Consider the following 23,901-nt stretch of genomic DNA (forward strand, 5'->3'; position numbering starts at 1 on the left):
TTTCAAAATGATGTTTTCAAAAGGAAGTTTTTCATATGTATTTATTATTTTTAGCTACACACCCCAAAATTCAGTATTTAACAAATAAGGCCATTTTAGGAAAAGTCAGAAAATGTGAAACGATGGGATTTTGTTTAAACGGAGTTGCAGAATGTTTGGATTGCCAAGTGGGTCAAAATCACTCGGTGTTCTTTCATGATTAACAATGGAGAACAAAAACATTCAGTAAGAGCAAACTAAAGTATCCAATATTTGGATTAATCCGCCCACCCACAATGTCCAACCAAGATAAAGAGCTCACCTACTTCTTAAGTAGTCCGTCCTCTAACAGACTGGAGCAAAACCTCATTGCATCCACTTGACATGGACTTCTCCATCCGCACGGCAAACCTGGATGACTGCAAGGACATCATGCGGATGATCATGGTGAGCTGACACATCCTCACTCATGCAGTCCAGCTGTGTGTGTGATCAGAGGTGGGTAGTGATGAGTTAGCTACACTCAAGTAAGTTTTGGAAAAAAAAAACTTTTAAAAGTACTTTTATTGCACCATACTTTTTACTTGAGTACATTTGTGAAGAAGAAACATTACTTTTACTCCACTATATTTGGCAATATTTGACTCATTACTTTTCTTTTACACATTAGATCAGTCTTTTCCAAACTGTGGTACGCGGGCTCTCTCTGGTAGTACGTGGGTGTAAACATACACGGCAGACCCAGTGGCATTTTGATGCTTTTTATTAAAGCTTTGACGGTTGCTGTCCACAATACTCACAGAGCTGCAGCTCTCCCGCTGCCCGCTCAACATAACACCAACAACCCAACCACAGGACCCAGTACAATATTTAATTCGGCGGGGCGTGATTGCGGATGCCGTGCAGGTGCGTCCGCCTCCTCTGCACGGCACCGCAGGCCACGCCCCGCCACAGTGGGGAATCTACAAATTTTTTTGAGATTAAATAATATACCATTGTGGAGGTTGTTAAAATCTCCCAATTCTTTTGATCTTTGGGCTGAAGGAAGGACAATACTCGGTGTATAAATGCTCAATCAACAATTATTTTATTCCATACAATTCAACACTTTATGAGCATACACCATCCGGATGGGGAGACATGCATGAAGAGGGTCACAGCAAATCTCAAAATGGTGGAGGGTTACTCAAACTCTTATAGCCTCTGGTGGCCCCCACCTAGTCGTAAAAACCTAAACATCCACATTCTTTCTCTCTTACAGCGCCTAAGTGACGGCCTTGGCTCCCTGTTTTGTCTTCTCCTTATGAGATGGGGCAGAAAACCTCTCCGGTATGCTGTTCTCTTCTAATCAGACAAATAAGGCCATAACTCTCTGTATTTCTTATAACTCAGCAGTATAATGCATCATAAAACAATATCATTCATTCACAATAAATCAGCAGTCTAATGTAATACAAATCAGTTTAATAAATCTAATAGTTATCACCTCTTCAGGAGAATAATGCAAACTAAAACTACATAATAGTCTCACAATCTTTAATTAGGGGTGTAACGTGGCATAAGATAATATAATAATCTCACAAGGTATTGTTAAGGTTCAAAATTGAGGAAGGAGAGTACAAACCACCCTTGGTCCAGAAGCTCTTGGTCAAACAATGATTTTAATGAATACACACGTGTGGGAAGACACTCTGTACGCCGACAGCAAGTAGTCTTCAACTTAATCAAAGCATGAACAGATATTTTATAGCATCAGGGTTTGATTTACTGACGCCCCTTCATGCGTCACAGATACATTTTATACATAGATCAGATCAACACCACAATGACTTTTAACCCAGAAGATCATCTTCTATTTTCATGGCTGGTACTTTCCGTTCTTGTCTTAAAGTGAATTGTTCCTCTTTCTTGCCGAGACAACAAGGACGGTTCCTCTTTTACCGAGACATGACTAATCTCTCCTCTAAATAAATCTAACTCATGTGTGTGTGTGTGTTGACCTCACATGCTCTTTGTGTCACCTCTTCACCTACTAACTGTCTGACCTTTCACTAGACCAGAGGCTCACTGAGACTATGTGTATGTCTTCTACTAAATAAATGTTTTAACCAAGAACCTCTACTAAAACCTTAATATGAAATGACCTGATATAAGTGTTTTGTAAGCATGTATTGCAATTCCTTCTATGTTCTAGTTTTCCCTCAGCATGTATCACCTGAACAGTCACGTCAGTGAAGCTTAAGACCTTTAAAGAACCTGAACATCAACTCAAATAAGCACAGATATGCATTGTGTACACAATAGTTATAACTGCATCTGGAATACAAAATTAACATCATCATAAACATCTTAAGGCCATCTTAAAGCTATCTGTTACATTGTTAAAGCCTCGTCTTAGCCTGCTGCTCAAAATAACTTCCTGCTTCTGCAAACTCTCTGCAAGCCTGTTTCCTGTCAGCCTGTGACTTTTAGCCTTTCTGAAAGACACACACTGTTCAACCCCTGAATGCAATATAAACTCCAGATTATATTATTAATGCAATGGTAATAATGATGATTATTTAACAATAGCAGTAAAATAATTTCCCTGCTCCACAGTATACAACGACAACACGTGAGTTCCTGAGGCTCTTCTGGGAGCCAGAGTCAACCAGAAAACGTCTCCCCGAGCGTGAGTCCTCTATGAAGAGCAGCCTTTCCTTATTGCCAGCGGTCACGGATAGGGTTGCCAACCGTCCCTTTAAAAACGGAATCGTCCCGTATTGAGCTAATAAGGGACGCACTTTGTCCCGTAATACAGTGAGAATCAAAAGTAGTCTATAAATGTTAATGGAATTAACGCTTTGTTTGAAAACATAATTCCCAGCCCCTCTCCTGCTTTGTGACCAATGAACTGACAGCACACTTATGACAATTCAAGTATGACAATTCAGATTTGTTTCCAACAGGGGAACAAACGCCGACACTGCGGTGCAAGTCTCGGACGACAGTACACCTAAAGCTGGGCAGACACTGCGATTTTTTTCAGTCACATTATTCAGCTCCTGCTCAAACTGCACGATTGACTCGCAGGGGTTAGAAGTTGGTAGGTCACGATGCAGGGTCTCACACTATACCGCCCGATGCTCTGATGCGACCTGAGTGCTCACACTGTGCCTCCTTAAAATGAAGGTTATAACAGAAATTCTGTCACTCGCTCGCTCTCTCTCCCTCTCTGTCTTTCACTCACACAGACACACCACCACCATCAACTTTGCTAAATTGCTAATGAAAAACACTGGTCAGGCAGCTGTTGTAGCAGTAGACTACTGTTCCCATAAGGCTGTGTGTGGGGGGAGCTTCCGGGTTACGAGTAAAGTTGGAACACATCACCCGAACACGCTGCGTCCAGTGTCATCATTTATACGTGGTGTCAGAAGTGCGAACGGCAGTCTCCACAGTTTTTTTTTCTTCTTCTTTTTCGAGTACAGTACTGTGCAGTTAACTGCGACAGAAGTTTTCGCATCGGTAACCCGAACAAGACCGGCATGCAGGTGAAGCGTGGCCGAGGCTGTGACCGGCGCTAGCAACAGGGCGCGTGCGCGCACGCGGTCGAGCACGAGCTTCACATGTCGGAAGGAGGAGACGAGGTCGGCGCACCGGAAAGCTTGGATTCTGAACGCGAGGAAGCCAGGGATCCACACGTCACGATGGCGACCACGGTACAAATAACACCCCCAGAAACATTTGACTTTTCTCATCCTGCCGAATGGCCAAAGTGGATCAGAAGGTTCGAAAGATTTCGCATTGCAACTGCTCTTGATAACAAATCAGACGAGTATCAAGTTAATGCACTCCTGTATGCTATGGGAGACGCTGCTGATGATGTTTTGGCAGTTTTACCACTGTGCGATGCAGATAAAAAGAAATATGCAACTGTCAAAGAGGCATTTGACAAACATTACGTAGGAAAACATAACGTAATTTTTGAAAGAGCACAGTTTAACTCCAGACGGCAACAGGAAGGGGAAAGTACAGAGTCGTTCATCACTGCTGTGCACAAACTTGCAGAAAATTGTGCATTTGGAGCACTCAAAGACGAACTCATAAGGGACAGAATTGTAGTTGACATAAAAGACAAAAGACTGTCGGAGCTGCTGCAAATGGACTCAGAGTTGACTCTTGCTAAAGCCACTGAGAAAGTTAGGCAGAGCGAAACGGTAAAGAAACAACAACCAATACTTCACAGCAGCGCGGCAGTGGAGAAAACACTGAACATGGACACAATACGGACAAATACAACACGCGGGAAAACGCAGACGTGGCAAAAGAAAGAACAAAAGCCAATCAAGCAAAGCGGAAAGGAATGTGGCCGCTGTGGTCGCAAGAACAAACACTCATGGAAAGAATGTCCAGCCAAAGAGGTACAGTGTCGAAAATGTCAGAAAAAAGGGCACTTTGATGCGGTCTGTCGCAGTAGTGAAGCTACAGCGCTACGCAAAGTGACAGAAAATCAGAAAGATGCAGACAGCGAGGATTGTGTGTTCTTGGGTGAAGTAGAGACTGGGAGGTCACAGCCCTGGGTGCAAAAGGTCAAGTTAAATGAGGAAAATGTATATTTTAAACTTGACACAGGGGCGGATGTTACATCTATTCCAGAGGGTTTGTAAAGTCCAGACAGGGATGGTAAGCTGCAGAGACCCAGAAAGAAGTTACTAGGGCCGGGCAGTAACCCACTCAATGTTAAAGGCTGCTTCGAGGCACAGCTAGCAGTGAAAGGGCGCAGTGTTTCTCAAGACGTCTACCTTGTGTCAGGTCTAGTACAGCCACTGCTAAGCAGGCCAGCGTGTGAGGCTCTGGGTCTTGTGTACAGAGTAAGCACAGTAACGGAATTGGTGACAGATTTCAGGGCAGCATACCCAAACGTTTTTAAAGGTTTAGGCGTGCTGAGGGAGCCTTATCACATTGAGATAGAGCAAGGAGCTGTACCAATAGCCTTATCTGCCCCATGACGTGTTCCTCTTCCCCTCAGAGATGCAGTGAGAAATGAGCTGCACAGAATGGAAGAAATGGGTGTTGTCTCCAAAGTCACTGAGCCTACAGAGTGGTGTTCTGGCATGGTAGTGGTCCCCAGACCAGCAGGAAAGCCCCCCAGAATATGTGTGGACCTCACACCCCTGAACACAGTAGTCAAAAGAGAAAGACACATCCTCCCAGCAGTAGATCAAACACTAGCGATGATGAAAGATGCTAAAGTGTTCACAAAGCTTGACGCCCGGTCTGGATTCTGGCAAATTCCGCTCACGCCAGAGTCAAGGCCACTCACTACCTTCATCACGCCTTTTGGAAGGTTTCAGTTCAACCGCCTTCCTTTTGGCATTGCATCAGCGCCGGAACATTTCCAAAGGCGAATGTCACAGATGCTGGAAGATTTTGAAGGGGCAATTTGTCACGCCGATGATGTGCTTGTATATGGCAGAGACAGGCAGGAGCACGACCAGAGGTTGCACTGTGTGCGCCAAATGTTTCAGAAGGAGGGTCTCACTCTGAATGAGAAGTGTGAGTTTGCTAAAAGTCAAATAATCTTTGTGGGACACAAAGTGTCAGCAAAAGGCATTGAGGCTGATCCCAACAAGATAACAGCAATCCAGCAGCTGCCGCAGCCTCAGAGTGTGGAAGATGTGCGCCGTCTCATGGGCATGGCCAACTATCTTGCCAAGTTTATGCCACAACTAGCCACAATCACCACACCATTAAAGGAGCTGCTAAAAGACAGAAACGAGTGGATATGGGCGGAGCCACAGGAAACAGCATTTAGGAGACTAAAAGGGATATTAAGCTCTCCAGAAGTGCTCGCTCAGTACTCCAACTCAGCAGATACACGAGTCGCTGCAGATGCTTCGTCATACGGTGTCGGGGCTGTTCTCACTCAGAAACAGTCTGACAACTCCTGGCGACCGGTCACATATATCTCAAGAGGTCTCACAGACACAGAGAAACGCTACGCGCAGATAGAAAAGGAGGCGCTCGCTGTAACGTGGGTGTGTGAACGACTGTCATCTTACCTCATGGGCCTACAGTTCACTCTAATCACAGATCACAAACCCCTGGTCCCTCTTCTGAGCACAAGAGGCCTGGACGACCTGCTTCCACGCATCCTGAGATTCCGCCTCAGGCTGCTGCACTTTACTTTCACCATTGTCCATGTTCCAGGGAAAAACCTTGTCACTGCTGATGCTCTCTCACGAGCACCGCTGGCAGGGCCTCCTTCTGCTGGGGATCTTCAGCTGGAAAAAGAGGTGGAGGTTTTCGTGGACGGTGTAGTTTCCCATCTCCCAGCAACAGATAAAAGGCTGGAGAAGATTAAGTTGGCGCAGGAAATGGATGACCTGTGTAGAAAGGTGGTGTATCAATGTGGGACAGGCTGGCCAGAAAAAGGTAAACTAGATCCAGAGTTAAAGGGGTACTGGCAATACAGAATGGACTTCAATCTAGTCCATGGTCTTCTCATGAAAGGGGAGAGACTTGTGCTGCAGACAGAAAGATACTGCCAGCACCGGAAACGTGCTCGTCATCTCCGAGCATGAAGTAAGGAGAGCCTTCAAAAGAGTGAACACCAGGAAAGCAGCAGGACCAGACGGCATCCCAGGTCGTATCCTAAGAGACTGCGCATACCAGCTAGCTCCTGTGTTCACTGAGATATTCAACATCTCTTTATCTCAGTCGGTGATCCCCACATGCTTCAAAGAGTCCATCATTGTTCCTGTCCCGAAGAAACCCCACCCTGCTTCTCTCAATGACTATCGCCCTGTAGCCCTCACCTCAGTAGTGATGAAGTGCTTTGAACGCCTGGTCAGAGACTTCATCATTTCTTCACTACCAGACACACTGGACCCACTACAGTTCGCTTACCGTCCAAATCGTTCCACAGACGATGCCATCTCTCATCTCCTCCACACATCACTCACTCACTTGGACACTAGAAGGGGGAATTATGTTAAAATGCTCTTCATAGACTACAGCTCTGCATTTAACACCATAATTCCCTCCACACTCACCACCAAGCTGGAGCATCTGGGACTCAGCTCATCTATGTGTCAGTGGATCTCCAACTTCCTAACTGGCAGACCACAGGCAGTAAGGATGGGCGGACATGTCTCAGCCTCCACCACTCTCAGCACTGGAGCCCCCCAGGGGTGTGTTCTGAGCCCCCTGCTGTACTCTTTGTACACATATGACTGTGTGGCCACTACCAGCTCCACCACCATCATCAAGTTTGCTGACGACACCGTCGTGGTGGGCCTGATCTCTGATAACAACGAAACGGCCTACCTGAAGGAGATTAGGAATCTGGAGAACTGGTGCCAGAGGAACAACCTCCTTCTAAACGTCAGCAAGACAAAGGAGCTGATAGTGGACTTCAGCACTAAGCAGGAGAGGAACTACCAGACCCCCGTCATCAACGAGTGCCCAGTGGAGAGAGTGGACAGCTTCAAATACCTCGGAGTTCACATCACGCAGGACCTGTCATGGTCCTGTCACATCAACACCGTGGTGAAAAAGGCCCGACAGCGTCTCTACCACCTCAGACGCTTGAGAGACTTCCAACTGCCCTCCAAGGTGCTCAGGAACTTTTACTCGTGCACCATAGAGAGCATCCTGGCGGGAAACATCTTAACCTGGTTCGGGAACAGCACCATGCAGGACAGACGAGCTCTACAGAGGGTTGTGCGGTCAGCTGAGCGCACCATCCGCTCCGAGCTCCCTGACCTGCACTCAATCTACAGCAGGCGTGTTTGCGTGGGTTCCCTCCAGGTACTCCGGCTTCCTCCCACCATCCAAAGACATGCAGCTTGTGGGGATAGGTTAATTGGATAATCCAAATTGCCACTAGGTGTGAATGTGCGAGTGAATGTGAGTGCGAATGGTTGTCTGTCTCTGTGTGTTAGCCCTGCGACAGACTGGCGACCTGTCCAGGGTGTACCCCGCCTTTCGCCCTATGACAGCTGGGATAGGCTCCAGCGCCCCCCGCGACCCTGAAAAGGATAAGCGGAAGCGAATGGATGGATGGATGGATGACTGTGTCTGAGGTACTTATTCAAGTGCTAATGTTGGCTGTCCTAACTTGTGGTAAGTAAACATTAGCTTTTGTTTTCTCATTCTGAAAGGATACTTTTTCACACTGACAGGTGACTGGTCAGTGTCCTCTTGGTCACTGCACTCCATCTCAAGCTGGTGCATCTGCTCTGTGTCTTTATTGTTCTCTTGTGCCTCTGTATCCTTGTCATGCTAGTCGCATTGGTGTTCTACATCGTTCACGCCCAGATTCTCTTCTTCGCAATCCTCCTGGTGTTCCATGTCATTGTCATCACAGAGATCCTCCCTACTGCCTGCTCCACTTTCTGCATTGAACTCTGATGCTTCTGTCCACCAGGACTGTCTACCACGTTCCCCTTGTTCTGTTGACAGTCCTCTGATTGCTCTCCATTCATCTTCATCCTCCGAACTGTCCTCTTGCTCATGTCGCTCATGTCTGTCCTTGTTGTATTTCTGTTTTTGCTTTCCCAGTTCTGCATATGAGTTGACTTTTTCGACTGGCAAGAAGTCACACGGCAGCAGGAGGTTCCTGTGGACGACTCTGACACGTCCCTTGCCATTTTCTGGCTTAATTTCATATACTCGGCTCTCCTTATGTTTCCTTTGTGTCACCTGAAACACCTGGTCCTCCCAGAAGGATCTCAGTTTCCCTGGTCCTCCCTTCTCACCAAAATTCCGGACCAGTACTCTGCACCCTGGGTACAGCTCTGCGCCATGTGTTTTTCTGTCATAGAGCACTTTCCCCTGTCGACTCTCCTTACAGGCTGTCGCTGAGGCCAGTTTGTAAGCGTCCTGCATGCGAATCTTCCACTTCTCAGCATAGTCTTGATGAGAAAGGCTTTGGTCATTAGCTGTGAGACCAAAAATCATATCAATGGGGAGTCTGGGGTTTCTCCCAAACAAGAGGAAATAAGGTGCATATCCAGTAGCCTCGCTGCGTGTACAGTTGTACGCATGGACCACCTTTGTCAGGGATGCCTTCCAGTCTGCTTTTGCTCCCTCTGGAAGGTTCCGAAGCATGGCCAGCAGTGTCCTATTGAACCTTTCTACCTGACCATTTCCCTGGGGGTGGTATGGTGTGGTTCTGGATCCCTTGACTCCACTGTATCCCTCCAGCTTGGCAAAGAGTTTGTTTTCGAACTCTCTTCCCTGGTCATGATGGAGCCGTGTGGGAAAACCAAACTTCAACACAAAGTCTCCAAATACTTTTTCTGCCGCTGTTTTGGCACTTTTATCTCTGCAGGGATAAGCCTGAGCAAATCGTGTAAAGTGGTCCATGGCCACGAGGATATACTCATACCCTCCCTTACATTTCTCCAAATGTAGAAAATCAATGGAGACCAGCTCAAACGGGTACGTTGTAGTGATATTGATCAGTGGGGCTCTGGTGGGCTTGTGGGGACGCTTTTTTTTTAGACAGCTACACACCTGTGTTATGTAGCGCTCCACGTCCTTCTGCATGTGAGGCCAGTAAAAGCGATCCCGAATGAGGGCCAAAACTCTCTCCACCCCCAAGTGACCCATGTCTTCATGTAGTTCTTTATAAATGAGCGAATGGAACTTCTTAGGCAGGAGTAGCTGTGTTCGGCTGAGTGTTTTCCTGTACAGTAAACCATCCTTATCAAGGTGCAGTTTCTGTTTTTCCCTTGCCAGGGCAGCGATCTCCTTGTTGCCTGCCTGTTTTCTGCCTTTTGGCCACCGATTAGAGATGACATACTTCAGGACTTCCCCGATCACAGGATCCTCTTTTTGTGCATCTCTTAAGTTTGCCTTAGGGATTTCCAGACCTGACATCCCTACCTCCTCACTTTGCTCTGCTACCACAGTTGAGATGTTTAACGGGCAGAGCCAGGGTTCACTTCCCTGCAGCTGAACAGCCAGAGCCTGAGTCACGCTGTTTAGGACCTCAGGTGTCACTGCTTCTGTACACGTTTGTATGTAGTGTTCCATATCCAAGGGCATTCGTGAGAGACCATCTGCATTCCTGTTAGCTCTACCAGGTCGATACTTGATGGAGAACTGGAAGTCAGCGAGTTCAGCCACCCATCTGTGTGTGGTTGCATTCAGTTTTGCCGTTGTCAGCACATATGTGAGGGGGTTATTGTCAGTGTAGACAATGAAGGGTGGTGAATAGTAGAGATAATCTCTAAACCTCTCACATATGGCCCACTTCAGGGCAAGAAATTCCAGCTTCCCTGAATGGAGGTGGTAGTTCTTCTCTGGGGCAGTAAGGGTCCTAGACCCATATGCAATAACAACTAGCTTCCCATTTTGTCTTTGGTAAAGCACAGCTCCAAGTCCCTCCTGTGATGCATCACAGTGTAAGATGAATGGTTGCTCGAAGTCAGGATAACCTAAAACGGGGGGCTGAATGAGGAAGTTGACGAGCTGACAGACCACCTGATGATGCTCAGCTGACCATGCCACTGGGTGAGAGGATGGTAGCTGACCCCCTTGATTCTTTGTCTTTTTGTTGTGTTTTGACTTCCTGTCTCTCCCTTCCCCTGGCTTTTCTGAGGAGAGCAGGTCATAGAGTGGCTTTGCAATGCGCGAAAAGTTAGGAATATAGTTGCGATTGTATGAGATGAATCCCAACAGCTTCCTCACTTCCCCAATGGTGGTGGGGTTCCTTTGTTTTAAGGCTTAGACAGGCGCAATGTCAGCAGGGTCCATGGTGTGACCATCTTGAGTTACCAACCTCCCCAGGAATCTCATCTGATTTTTGAACAGTTCACATTTTCTGGGTGTTAATTTCACTCCATGGCTCTGATAATGCTGCAGGACCTGCTTTAGATCATTTAAGTGGTCCTCAAATGTTTTTGAATGAACAAGGTTGTCATCCAAGTAAGGCAGACATGTGTCGTCCCGCAGCCCTGCAAGGCATTCTTCCATCGACCTCTGAAACTCTGCCGGTGCAGACGACAGCCCAAAAGGGATTCTTACCCATTCATACAATCCCCAGGGTGTGATGAATGCTGTGAGAGGGCGACTTGACTCTTCCAGGAAGCCCTGGTGATAAGCCTTCCCTTGGTCTAAGACCGAGAACCAGGAGCTTCCTTTCAATGTGTTGAGCATATCCTGTATGCGTGGTATGGGATGGCGGTCAGGGATTGACTTCATATTTAGCTCCCTATAGTCACAGCACAAGCGGAGACTGCCATCTTTTTTTCGCACACATACAATGGGGCTGGAGTAGGAGGATTTTGATTTCTTTATCCACCCTCTATTCAGCAAGTCTTCCAGATATTCTTTTACTTCTTTATGAAGTGGCTTAGGCTCTGATGTATATGTTCGGCGAACAGGTGTGGGGTCGCTGAGGTGGATCTTAATTGCAGTGAGGGGATATTGCCAACATCCTGTTCATCACAAGCAAAGGCATTACTCTCCTCCCTTAATAGCTGCCTGATCTTCAGCTGCTGTGCCGGAGAGAGATGGTCGAGGGGAACTGGGGGGTCCCATACACCTTCACTGTTGCTTCTTGTTCTGTTTTCCTTTTCCCCAATTTGGCTAGCTGGAGGTGCAGCTGTTGCTTCTACAGTAGGTCTTGTTGTTCCCAACTGTTCTATTTCCACTGCCACTGTGTTGGCTGGGTAAATAGTTCGGACCCTCTGAGTTTGTCCCAAAACAGTTCTCGGAGGCAGTATGATCTCATAAGATTTGGTATTAGTGACTGGGAGGCTAATACGGGACCAGCTGCCTTGCTGTAAATGGGCAATGCACTCTTGCACCTCCAATCCCTCTGGCATCTGAGGGTAGGGGCTGGGCTCGAACAGGACATCCTGACCTGCTGGGAGTGGGCCTGCTCTCACACTACACTTGACCACTCTTGTCTGACCAGGTGGGATACTCATTAATTCTCTCCCAGTTTTCACTCTGCCCTCACCTAGCCCATCGTCTCCACTCTTCATCACCTTTATAAAGACCTCAGCTTTCTTACAGTCAATGGAGAATGCTGTGCTAACAGCTTCTGTTACAGCACGAGGTGGCTCTATTCCCCTCTCTAGCATGTATTCAATCACGTTGAAGCCAATTATTGGCTCCTCCGCCACCCCATCTTCCTGAGCTACTAATACTGGCACGAGAAGCTCTAACTGCGCAGCCTCTTCTGTGAGCAACCTGAATTTGATTTCAACCCACCCGGAAAATGGGATTGGTGTCTGGTTTACTGCCCTCCCATCTAATATACCAGGCCCAATGATTTCAGTTAAACTCCTAACTTTGAGGTGTGGGATGTTCTGTTGTCTCCATTTTTCATTTATGAGACAAACCTGTGATCCTGTGTCCCACAACGCTGTGGTTTTTACTCCCTCAAGCAGGCAGGTGATCATGTGCTTCCTCCCAATAAGATTGAGGAGCTGGGCTCTTCGTTTTGGGGAGAGGAGGCTGACGGAGACCGCTTCATTCCTCTTATCTTGTGTGGCGGCTGCTACTTTTGTCTCCAAATGTTTTATACTGTCCGTCAAGAGTTTGTGAACATCTTGTTGTTGCTCACCTTGGTTTAGTAGCTGAAAAGAGGGTGACGGGCGTGGGTTCACTGTGCTAGCTGACATACCAATCTGCTCTGCCCTGTCTGGAAGTTTTCTCCGGGTGCGGCATCCCCTTGACAAGTGCCCACTTTGTCCACATTTGAAGCAGTGGTCGCAGTTTTCTCCTCTATTGCTGTCCTGACAATCCCTGCAGCCACGTTTGAGACTTGGGCGGTGTGAGGGAGAAGGTCGGTGCGACTCACGAATAACTCCTTTTATTTCAGCTATTTCCCCTTTTAGTTGATTGATGATATCAAACAGCTCAGTTTCCTTGCGTGTCACTGTTGCTGGTGCTTTAGCAGCTTTACCTTTTGTCGAGGTGGAGAATGGCTGGTCTTGCCCACCCACTGCACCAACTGCTGCCTCCTGCACTGACTGTGCCTCTGCTTTTATCTCTCTTACTTTCATTTCTCGGGTGGTCTTTCTGAATTTTTGTTGCCTCTCCCACTCAAGGCTGGCCGCTTCATTTGTCTTTGCAATCAGCACATCGTCAGTGACTGCTGGATCATCCAGGTAGAGTTTGATCTGGTATTTCACATTGTCGCTAATCAGACCTGTGCCAACGGCTCGCAGAAACTTTTTCTGAATCAGTTCGACACTGTATTGTTCATCTGTTCCTGGCTCCCTTGATGATGCTAGGAGTCTTTCTTTCAGTTCGATCGCCCTAAATAGAAAGTTCTGTGGGGACTCATTACTTCCTTGAGTGATATTTATCAGACAATGATAGAGGTCAGTAGAGCTATCCTCCTTGTAGTGTCCCCTCAGTATGGTACGAAGCTGCATGAGGGTGAGGTCCGTTTTAATCTCCAACATATCACGGAGACTTAAGCCTGGGCTTATGGCCCTAACAACAGCTTCAATAATTTCAGCTTCGCTGTGATTCTTTTTAAGTCCCATTTCGATTTGATGAATCAGGTTGGAGTATGACAGTTTGTCTTTCTGACCCCGTTCCGCAATTTGGCCACTGATTCTAAATTCCCTGCGTATAGTCACTTCAGGGGGCTGTGTTGCTGGTGAAGCAGGTAACGGTGATGGACGAGTAGGTAGCTGTGCAGCCAGACCCTGACTAGTTTCTTGGGAGGCCATTCTGTCTGTCAGTCTTGCCATTTCTTCCTCTAACCTTTTTGTTGAGGTTTGAAAACTTAGTTGCAATGCTGCATATTGTTCTTGTAGACTGGCCAATGCAACCGCATCCCTACTGATACTCTCTTCACGTTCCTGTGCAGGGTCATCTCTTTCCTTTAGTTCTTTAACAGTTTTAATTAATCTGTCCAGGAATGTGTGTGCTACTTCCTCTTCCTCCACTTCAATAATTGTTTCAACTGCTTCACTTATTGTTCTGATCAGCGTGTGCTTCTTTGTCTGTTTTCCGATTGAGATTTTAGCTTGTAAACACACTTCTTGTAGTTGGTCTGACCTTAACTGCAGCAAGCTCTCACTTAGCTGGTCTTGCAGTTGCTCCAACTCCATACTGTGTGTGACGATTCTGTAATCTCACACTGCTTCTCAGTAGCACCGCTGATCCCACCGCTGCCACCAAATTTTGTTGCACACTTGGATTAAAATGAATTGAAACCAGTGTGGCTTTGTGAGTTCGCCTTTACTGCATCTGCAAATATATACATGGACATAGCACAACGTTACACACTTTTGCAGTCTCACACAACTCTTATAGGCGCACTGCCTTATGGGTAGTCTTTAAACTCAAATCACTAATATTTCTTACAGTGTAACAATGAAATAAACATAAACAAAAGATAGTGTGATCCACCAGTCTATATCTGCTGTGATTACAGCCCGGTACAGGTATAAATCCACAAAAGTGCCACGAGGTTTCCGCACAAACTAATGAATTAGATCTAGCTGCTAATCGTTAGCATCATGGCTAATTCACATCGCTACCAATAACTTATACACTAATGGCACATAGTGGGGATTAACGGCCAACTTTCCCACATTCTCTGCAACCCCGTGGACTCATCTGTAGATACATTTTAAGTTATTTACCATCTTGTATCTGCTTACCTGCAAATATATACATGGACATAGCACAACTTTACACACCTTTGCAGTCGCACACAACTCTTATAGGCGCACTGCCTTATGGGTAGTGGCTGGGCTTATTTACTCCCGCTAGAGCTGCTCATTTTAGGGGATACTTCCTCTTGTGGTGTAACGGAGGAATAACTACGCTTCCTGCACTATGTCATTTTTGGAGACTGGGGCACACATTATTTTACCACAATCAAAGAAAATACAGATTTGAACAATCAGACCATTTAACTAACTATAATATTGTAACTAAAGATTATGGGGGGTGTCCTGTTTTGTCCACAATGTCTTTCTTGTCCTTACACAGCTCTTCCTGCATCTGGAGCCTGTGAAGGACTTTTTAGTCAGGCAGCACTCCTGTTCACTGCTAAACAGTTACAGCTTCACAGAAAGAAACATGAGAGCAAACTGCTGCTGAAGCTTAACCATCACTTCACTGAGTGGAGAAATGGCATATTTTTTCTAAATATGCAGAAAAAAAATGCACACCCATACAATTTATGGTAAAGTGAGCAACCTTGTATGTACATATGTTGAAGTTGCCTCGTTTAAATGTTTTCGCTGAGGCTGCTGTGCCATTTGGATCAAAAATGAATACAAAGTTTACAGCATATCTTGTCACTGGAAATGGTTTGCAATGTTCATATATTCCTATGATTTACTGTAGGTATTGGTTAAAAAAGCTTTATGTTGTGAAAAACTGAAATGTGGAAATTAGAATTGTTGTGCCTTATTTTGTTGATGTTTTTACATGTTTATCTATTTTTAAATGTTTGAGAGTATTAAAAACACAACGCTGCAGTTATTATTAGATTACTGAGATATTATTGGATGAACTGTGCTTGTCCTGCTTGTTAGTTTTATTGCAAACAGGCTAATAAACTCCCTGTAAATAATGTTTTTATTGTTGGCTGAGGAACAGTGAAGTCCTAATAAATGATGGCAGCTGATCCTATTTATGATTTTCTCCAGGAACTGGCAGAGTATGAGAACCTGGCAGAGCATGTGAAAGTGACCCAGAAAGGTAATGTATGTAGCGATGTCTCAAGTTTCTGTCTTGACTTTAAATATATTGTTTTATTTAAAAAAAAAACATGAAATCCAAGGTGATATCTCAATAGAGGTTCAGAGCTGAGTTATTGTAGTTTTTTTCTGTTATTTATTTAATGTTATTTTGACTATTGTTTTTTATTCAGTTTAGTTTACAGAGTTGATTTTCTTATTTCACTTTAGTTTTTATTGTTTGAAAAGGTTTAGTTTTAGTTGATTATTTATTAGTTTCAGTCTTAGTTTTAGTCTTTTTCTAACTGTATTGAGGACATATGTCAGAGGCCAGATTTAGGAAAATTATTACAGGTATGACAATAAAAACACAAACACAATATCACATCATTATGAAAGCAGTTAGCTCACAGTCTTGTAGACACCCAAAGTCTCAAGAAACACACCCGTCAAAGCAGACAAGTTCTAATAACGTTTTGGGTTTATTTTTTTACCACATTTTTACCAATCAAACTCAGAAGTCTAGTTTTTATTTTAGTGAACTTTTTTTTTCCACATCTCACGTTGTGTTTTATGTTTTTGTTAATTAACTATAAGAACATGGTTCAGAGTTTATTCTTGCCCTTCCAAAAATCTTTTGTAAAACACAGAAAGAAGATTTTTAATATCTTTATCTGCAGCTGTAAAATAAACTGTGAACCAAAAAAGATATTCAGCTGACATTTTGTTAAATGTGTATTTCAGCTGCTTCAGGAAAGGTAAGCTTTGCATGTCAATGGTCATTAAAAGAACGGTACTGAAAATCTTAATCCACCCCTCATTTCTTATTATTTTGCTGGGAAAATGGGAAATGGTTGCAGCAGTTTGTTGAATCATGCAAATACGTCATTTTTCATGTGCCTCAGTAAACAGTAGAAGGATCAACTGAAGAGCACAATTTCTGAAGGCAATGTCTTTCAGGTAATGCTGACTTTGTCACACTTCTCTTTTCTTCTGTTTTTTTTTTTTTTTTTTTTTTTTTTGCCTGTCCCGTTTGGCTCTTTTGCGATCAGAATTGTTGTCTAAAGGTAAAGAAAGATGCCCAACGGATTTACTTTACCAAATTGACCATCCCAGCCTTGCCATAATGGTCCATTTGATTCACCTTTTATTGTTTATTTTATTTTCACTTACTGAATATGGGACAGACTTGACTGGGGGAAAGAAGGGGAGAAAGAAAGAGGGAAAGAGAAATAGCTGAGAAGAGGGACGGGGGAGAAGGACAAAAACCAACAGAATGAGCAGAAAAAGAAAAAAAAAGAAGAAAAAAAAAAGAAAAAAATGCATAATGTATTTTCTTCTGTTTTTAAAGACACCTTGCACAAAATGCTGAGATATGCCAATGTTTGAGGTAATAGCTCTTTAGAAGTCACCTTGTAAAAAGGTGCAAATAGTGCAAAAAGTTCTATTTTCTGTCTGCCAAATTGTGTTACCATTGGTGGGAGCAGCACTTGATGATGATGATGATGATGACAATGATTACAACAGGCTCATAAACTGGCTAAAGTTAGAATTTAAGATAGGTTTGTTGCTAAATTGTCATTCATTCTTAAGTTGCTGGTTCATCCTTTCAGTTACGGGTTTGATCCCTTAAGTTAGGCGCTGTCATGGTCTGGGTGAGCTGTCTGTGTTTTTCTACTACTTCCCTGTGTATTCACCTCTGGGCGGACCACTTGTCAGTCCACCTGCTCAGCTCACCTGATGGAGATTCAGGACAGTCAACAGTATAGTGCAGTATTTAAGAACAGCATCCACATCTCTTCTCTGCCAGTAGCAGGCAGCATTGCTTCATGCTCATTGTTTCTGTGTTGCATATACCTCAGTTTCCTTGTGCCTGTAGTCAACTCATGGGACTCTCACTCGAGTTACCTGCAGCTCCCATTTCCAGGACACTGGTCACCACCACACCAAGACTCTTTGTCACGGATTAACTCCTCACCACCTCCGTGTCCACCTACCTTCACCTCTTCTGGATATCTTGATTAACAAGGTCGGACCCATGCAAACTGGTCACTCTCAGCTCTCTCTGGAGGAGCGGGAACGACATTTTCACACCCGCGAGTGTTTTTATGTGGTTCTCTCAATCACTACCTCGCGGTCTGCCCAATTGGGCCAAAAGGCTCCACTCACCAGTAATTCTGGGTGTTGTGGCGAATCCACTTAGCCAAAAAAATGGATCGGACATCAATTGGAGAAACGATAGTCTTTATATAAGGCTTCAAAAGGGGGAATGTACAACAAATAAACTGCTCGACATCAGAGCAACATATAATGGCTTCCCAAACTTTCTTTGCTAGCTAAAAAAACCCCAGAGTAACTTTCATCTACCACAAAGGATTCTGGGAAACGCAGTTTCTAATGAAAATAACTGTTAAATGCTCCCTTTTAGCAGAAAATTAAATCTATAATTAACAGCCCTCACTAAACATGTGACTAACACTTAAATCACTTACAAAATAATCAGAATGCTGTTATCAAACAAAACTGCAATAAAGTTACAACATCGGGGATATGGGCGGGTGGATCTCTAACTCATTTCAAACACCATTTTCTAAAACCTGTGTCTCTCAGTGTGAACCAGACCACTAATTCCCTTCATGCCCTCATCAATTCTGGGGCCAAGCCAAATCTAACAGACACTACGCTGGCCAAGCAGTTGCATTTGCCCCTAATTCTGCTTAATCCCCCCCATACGTACCACGGCGCCGAAGAATCAAGTTTTTGCCCTTATCACCCTCCAAACCAAGCCTGTCTCCCTAGTCACGTCTGGCAACCACCGGGAGATGCTCGCATTCTTCACATTCATGTCCTCTGACAACCCACTAATTCTATTAATCCACATATTGACTGGTCTGGGCAAAACATCACTAGCTGGAATGTCTTCTGTCTTGCTAATTGTTTAGTTGCTAACTGTTTCACCTCAGCATTTCATATTTCAATGTCTTCTGGAAAACCGGTTGTACATTAAAGCAGATAAATGCTTTACGGCATCCTGGTTGAGATTTTTTTTCTCACACAGTACCCCAATTCACCTCACAAATCAAAAACGCTTTCTGCTTAGCTCTCTGGCCCATCCAATCTCAGCTCAGGCTACCACAGCCAGACCGAGAGACTCAACCTGGAGCTAGAGTCCACTCTCTGCTGCATCACAACACATAATCTGCCAAAATGGTCATCACACCTTCCATGGGTTGAGTATGTGCATGATTCCCTCATTTTATCTACAACTGGTTTCCCCTTTTGAAGCTTCTCTAGGCTGCCAGCCGAGGTGGAGCTTGCCATTCCTTCGGTCCAGCATCATATGCAATACTGTCACGTCTGAACACGAACGCAGGGGGCATTGCCCACCTGGAACCATCAGTCAAGTTACATTCAGAGCGTATTTCCAGGATGCTGGTTGCCACAACAAGACTCTTTGTTCTGCTTCTCTGTCACTGATAAACTTCTCGCAACCTGCCTGCCCACCTGCCTTTGTTTCTTCTGGATCTCTGTATTAACAAGATCAACTCTCTCCACTCATTCACCTTCCAGGATGCTCACCCAGCCATTTCCCCTCCTACCAGAGCCATACTCACTCCACCTGCCAAGTAAGACACAAATCCAATCATTCCCACGATTATCAGTCTTTGCCTCCCTCACTCCCTTCCTAACCACACTTTCCATCTGTCCACACTTCCGCTACTTCAGATCCTCCCATTCCTTCCTTGTAACAATTTTTCACATTTACTGTATGTTCAGCAACAAAGCTAGGGAGAGAACCATTTTGCTGTTTCATGTGTTTGAATCTACAGTTGGATCCACATCCACATACTGGCCTCTGAGCCCCCATGACAAGTGCCTTTTTTGTTTTTGCTTGAACGATTCAGTGTTGAAATAAAATCTAAAATTCCTCTGAAAATGCCCAGATATAACTCGACTGAAAATTTATGAAAAAACAGCGAATGTAAAAGATAAATTTTGACTGACCTTCAGAAAGCTTGGAGAACTATTGCTCAAGACCATTTAGAAAAGAAAAATTAAAGAAAATCTTGCTCCTTGGAAGTAAAATACTAAGGAACGAAGGGTGGCTCAACACTTTGGCACAGTACCATAAATAACACCCTTTGCCAAATGAAGTTCAATGACATCACATACCCACAATTGCATATTAATTTTGTAGTAATGTGAACTTTGTAATATCTGGTTTGTAAGTCTGGTTTAAGCACGGCAGCACGGTGGTTAGCACTGTTGCTGCACAGCAAGAAGGTCCCGAGTTCAGTTCCACCATCAGGCCGGGGTCTTTCTGTGTGGAGTTTGCATGTTCTCCCTGTGTTTGTGTGGGTTCTCCCCGGGTACGCCGGCTTCCTCCCACAGTCAAAAAATATGCAGTTAGTGGGGATAGGTTAATTGGTCAATCTAAATTGTGAATCTGTGAGTGAATGTGAGTGTGAATGGTTGTCTGTGTCTCTATGTGTTAGCCCTGCGACAGACTGGCGACCTGTCCAGGGTGTACCCCGCCTCTCGCCCTATGACAGCTGGGATAGGCTCCAGCGCCCCCCGTGACCCTGGAACGGATAAGCGGAAGACTCCGAAGTCTGGTTAAAAACTCCACTGCTGTCTCCTATATCTCAACAGGTGCACTGTTGATAGGTTTGTAGCTTGAACCTATTCGCTGGAACGTTGAAGGCAATATAATTACACAGCAAAGCAAGACACGAGTAGGCAAAGTTCTTCATGTTTCTCGTGCACGGGAGAGAACCGGACAAACGCCATTCCTTTGCTTGACCCCAGTTGCTCTCGTTCGTTCTCCCGTAACACTGTTCTTTTATTGAGGTTACATGAATATGCATAGGTTCATTAACATATGACGTCTACATACAAACAAAGAGTATCGTGTGTGTGTGTGTGTGTGTGTGTGTATGTGGTGTGATTTGTGTGAGGTCAAGATGTGACCCTGTGAAGACTCCCCAAAGCTGGTGCCAGGCGTCTAGCAGATCTATCTAAACAAAAGGCTCTTATACTTAAAGAGATATACGTGTGTTTGCTATACCATATATCAACAAAGAGAAGATAGGACCTCTCTGATGTTCCTAGACTGTGGGTGTGCATTCTAGTGTGGAATACACACCAAGCCTTTACAGCCTGCTAAAGATCACAGTCCTATCACTACACAATTGATTATACACCTCTAAGCATATATGGTTAAATATTTCTAAGCATAAATGACAATCAACAATACAAAACCTAACAACTGTATTGCCAAAGAATATTAGTTCACTCATCCAAATCATTCAGTTCAGGTGATCAAATCACTTCCATGGTCATGGGTGTATAAAATCAAGCACCTAGACTTCCAGACTGCTTCTACAAACATTTGTGAAAGAACGGGTCATTCTTAGGAGCTCAGTGCAGTATAGTTCCGTGATGGAATGCCACCTGTGCAACAAGTCCAGTCATGACATTTCAACATATTCCCATATTCCACTGTCAGCTGTTTTTGGTATTACAACAAAGTGACTGACTGGGCACCAGCATAAGAACTTGACTGACCTGCAAAGTCCTGAAGTCCTGACCTTAAACCAACAGAACAGCTTTGGGATGAATTAGAGCAGAAATTCTTTTCATACTTTCTCACACTTCCTCATTCCACCACTAAGTGTCTTTGCCCTCTTTATTCTGTCCAAAACACCAGTTTTGGTAGTACCCGTCAGAGCTACAACTGTAAAAGGTTCTCAATGTTAAATATAAATTAAATGTCCCCGTTTTGAAAATATTCTGTAATGTGTAACTTTAATGTCAGTAAAAAAAATTAGATCTATTATGTTTAGTTGTCTGTAATTTCTTTTCAGACTTGGAGCAAGATGGCTTTTCCAATAACCCGTTCTTTCATGGCATCATCGCTGAGGTGCCAGAGCAGCACAGAACAAAAGAAGGTGAGGAAGATCATCTTACACAGTTTTCACACACACTGTTTCAAGCTACTATCGAACAACTCTAACCCAGTTACTTACTGTTAAGTCAAATTGTTGAATGTGTCATTGTGTTTCTTAAATTTGTGAAGTCTTAGTTCAAGCAGTAGGATCAAAGCCATTCCTTTGATCCTGACCACCTCTCCAGCCACTCTGTGCTGGGGGAGGTTTTATTGCAGATACATCCTATCTGAAAGATCTGTTTCTTGTGTTGTACGCTTCCTGCTTTTATGGTCCTTTTGGTGAGCAGGAGGTCACACAAACGCAGGACAGCTGCTCTTTGAAGGATTTAGGATAGAGACAGGTGATGAGCATTATGCTCCACTGCCTGGTTCTGACCAAACCTTTCCCTTGTTAGCGAGATAAAGACCGGTTGAAGATGATCTGTTATGTCGTGTGTTCTTCATGAGGAATAAGTCTCTAAACTAGCGGGGCATGTGGAAACACAGACCCAACACTTACACAAACTCGAAACTGATGGGTAATTGTTAAATAGAAGAAACTTTAAAATGAACCTATGCTGTCTAAAATCTTAACAAACTCCTAAAACTACCTAGCCAGCACTGATCTAAAACGCTGCGGAGCAAGTATGTTTAGGATAAAACATCAGCATGTAAAAAATCTTGTCCCACTGAGAAATTCAGTTCTCTGTAAAATAGAATTTGTGGTTTTCAGTGCACTGACACTAAGTGTGCCTCTAAGTTTTAGAGGGAACATGAAGTCTTTGTCGCTCATCAGGGAAAGACAATACGAGAGATAGTAAACAGTCACCTTCTTGTGAGGTTACATTTATAAAGGCTGTTGCACATTAAGTTTGAGCAACACGACAAATCCGATCATTTTTTTCAGTGATATAAAGGAAATGTTACATAGTTATGTGTTTACAATAAAACATTATGTTATTAATAATCAGTGTTCTGAATATTCACCGACATTAACTCAATCGGAAGGAACAACAAAACAAATATAAAGATTTAAGAATACTGAAGCTGTTAACCGTAAACTGTAAGCTAGCTTACTGATATTTTTCTTCTTTCAGGACACAGGAAGGTCGGCTATACACTTTACTTCTATTCCTACAGCTCGTTTGTAGGCAGAGCCATTTATATGGAGGACTTGTACGTGATGCCTGAGTTCAGAGGTACAGTACAGCCTCTGAGAAGATGTCACATCATCGCTGTGCATCTGTATTTGCACGAAATCTCAAGTAATGCACATGATCTGTCTTTCAGGGAAGGGTGTTGGTAAAGCACTAATGAGCAAGGTGGCACAGGTGAGTAAAACGTGTGAACACTGTAGAAGATAAACCTTGAGGATTTTCCTATTTTCAATATTTGCACAAAAAAATGATGAACAGTGTCTCAGAGGTAGCATACAGATCTCAGCTCAGCAGTCATTCCTGTCTTCCTTCTTGGTTTTGCCCTCCTGTAGCTGGCTCTGGCTGCTGGTTGCCACCAGCTCAACTTCACCATCCTGAACTGGAACAAACCATCGATGGACTTTTACCTCGGCCAGGGCTGCTTCGATGCCACTGCTACCATAGGCTACCACTGCATGCGCTGCGAGGGGGAGGCGCTGAAGCAGCTGGCTCAGCTTTAAAACAACCCTCATGACTTTGTGACCTTTGCAGCCATGAAGTCAGCCCACGCATTGCAGGGATGGAGCACCACTCAGTGGCCTCTTTCCAAAACTTGACAACTTAAGCTGGTACCACTACATAGGTTGTCTAAAGGTCTGTGCTCATAGGCTGACAGTGCAGCACACCTTTTAAAATGAATATAGTTGAAATATGTTTATATCCACATAAATGGCATAAAATTGGTTTTCTAACTTAGTTGCACTTTTACTCTCAGGTAGTTGATGTTCCAGTCATGAGAAAATGATTTTTATAATAATGTGTATAACATCATAGAATAAAGCTGATTTTATACATTTCTCCTGAGTATGTTTTTGCAAATACTTTTTGACATCTAAAATTATTGATTGATTGAAAATGAAGATAACACTGTTTATATTGTTTTTTACCTTTATGCTTTGTGTGAACAACTAAGGTGTGTTGCTTATGAAGTGCCACAGAGAAAATTACATTTTATTTATGTAATTAACACATTTTGAACTCTTAAAGAAATATAACAAAAGGAAAGACACCCAGCTGAACTAAAATGATCCATGTAGCAAACAAAAACTGTTGGGAGCCGCCACCCTTATATCGCCTTTGGGCTTTTGGAGCCTTGACCTGACTTTTAAAAAATAATTGGGAAAAAAAGCACTATGCTGCT

General features: G+C 44.1%; 1 protein-coding gene across 1 annotated transcript; it reads left to right on the forward strand.

Annotated features, from left to right (window-relative positions):
- Positions 1-250: 250 nt before the first annotated feature.
- On the forward strand, positions 251-23,491 carry LOC147335657 (thialysine N-epsilon-acetyltransferase-like). Its single transcript, XM_086280647.1, has 6 exons — positions 251-426; positions 15,606-15,657; positions 21,503-21,586; positions 22,662-22,763; positions 22,855-22,895; positions 23,054-23,491. The coding sequence occupies exons 1-6, from the start codon at positions 364-366 to the stop codon at positions 23,219-23,221; spliced, it is 510 nt and encodes a 169-aa protein (XP_086136773.1). The 5' UTR covers positions 251-363; the 3' UTR covers positions 23,222-23,491.
- The last annotated feature ends 410 nt before the right edge of the window (positions 23,492-23,901 follow it).

Source organism: Aulonocara sp. 'chitande type north' Nkhata Bay, linkage group LG3 (genome assembly GCF_057382095.1).
Source record: "Aulonocara sp. 'chitande type north' Nkhata Bay isolate Kocher_YH1m ecotype deep benthic linkage group LG3, A_spYH_male_GT1.1, whole genome shotgun sequence".
Taxonomy (NCBI): domain Eukaryota; kingdom Metazoa; phylum Chordata; class Actinopteri; order Cichliformes; family Cichlidae; genus Aulonocara; species Aulonocara sp. 'chitande type north' Nkhata Bay.

Coding starts and splice junctions, on each gene's coding strand:
- LOC147335657 (XM_086280647.1), top strand. CDS start 364: ATGGACTTCTCCATCCGCACGGCAAACCTGGATGACTGCAAGGACATC. Junction 427..15,605: donor ACATCATGCGGATGATCATG/GTGAGCTGACAC, acceptor GATTTTCTCCAG/GAACTGGCAGAGTATGAGAA. Junction 22,764..22,854: donor CGTGATGCCTGAGTTCAGAG/GTACAGTACAGC, acceptor TCTGTCTTTCAG/GGAAGGGTGTTGGTAAAGCA.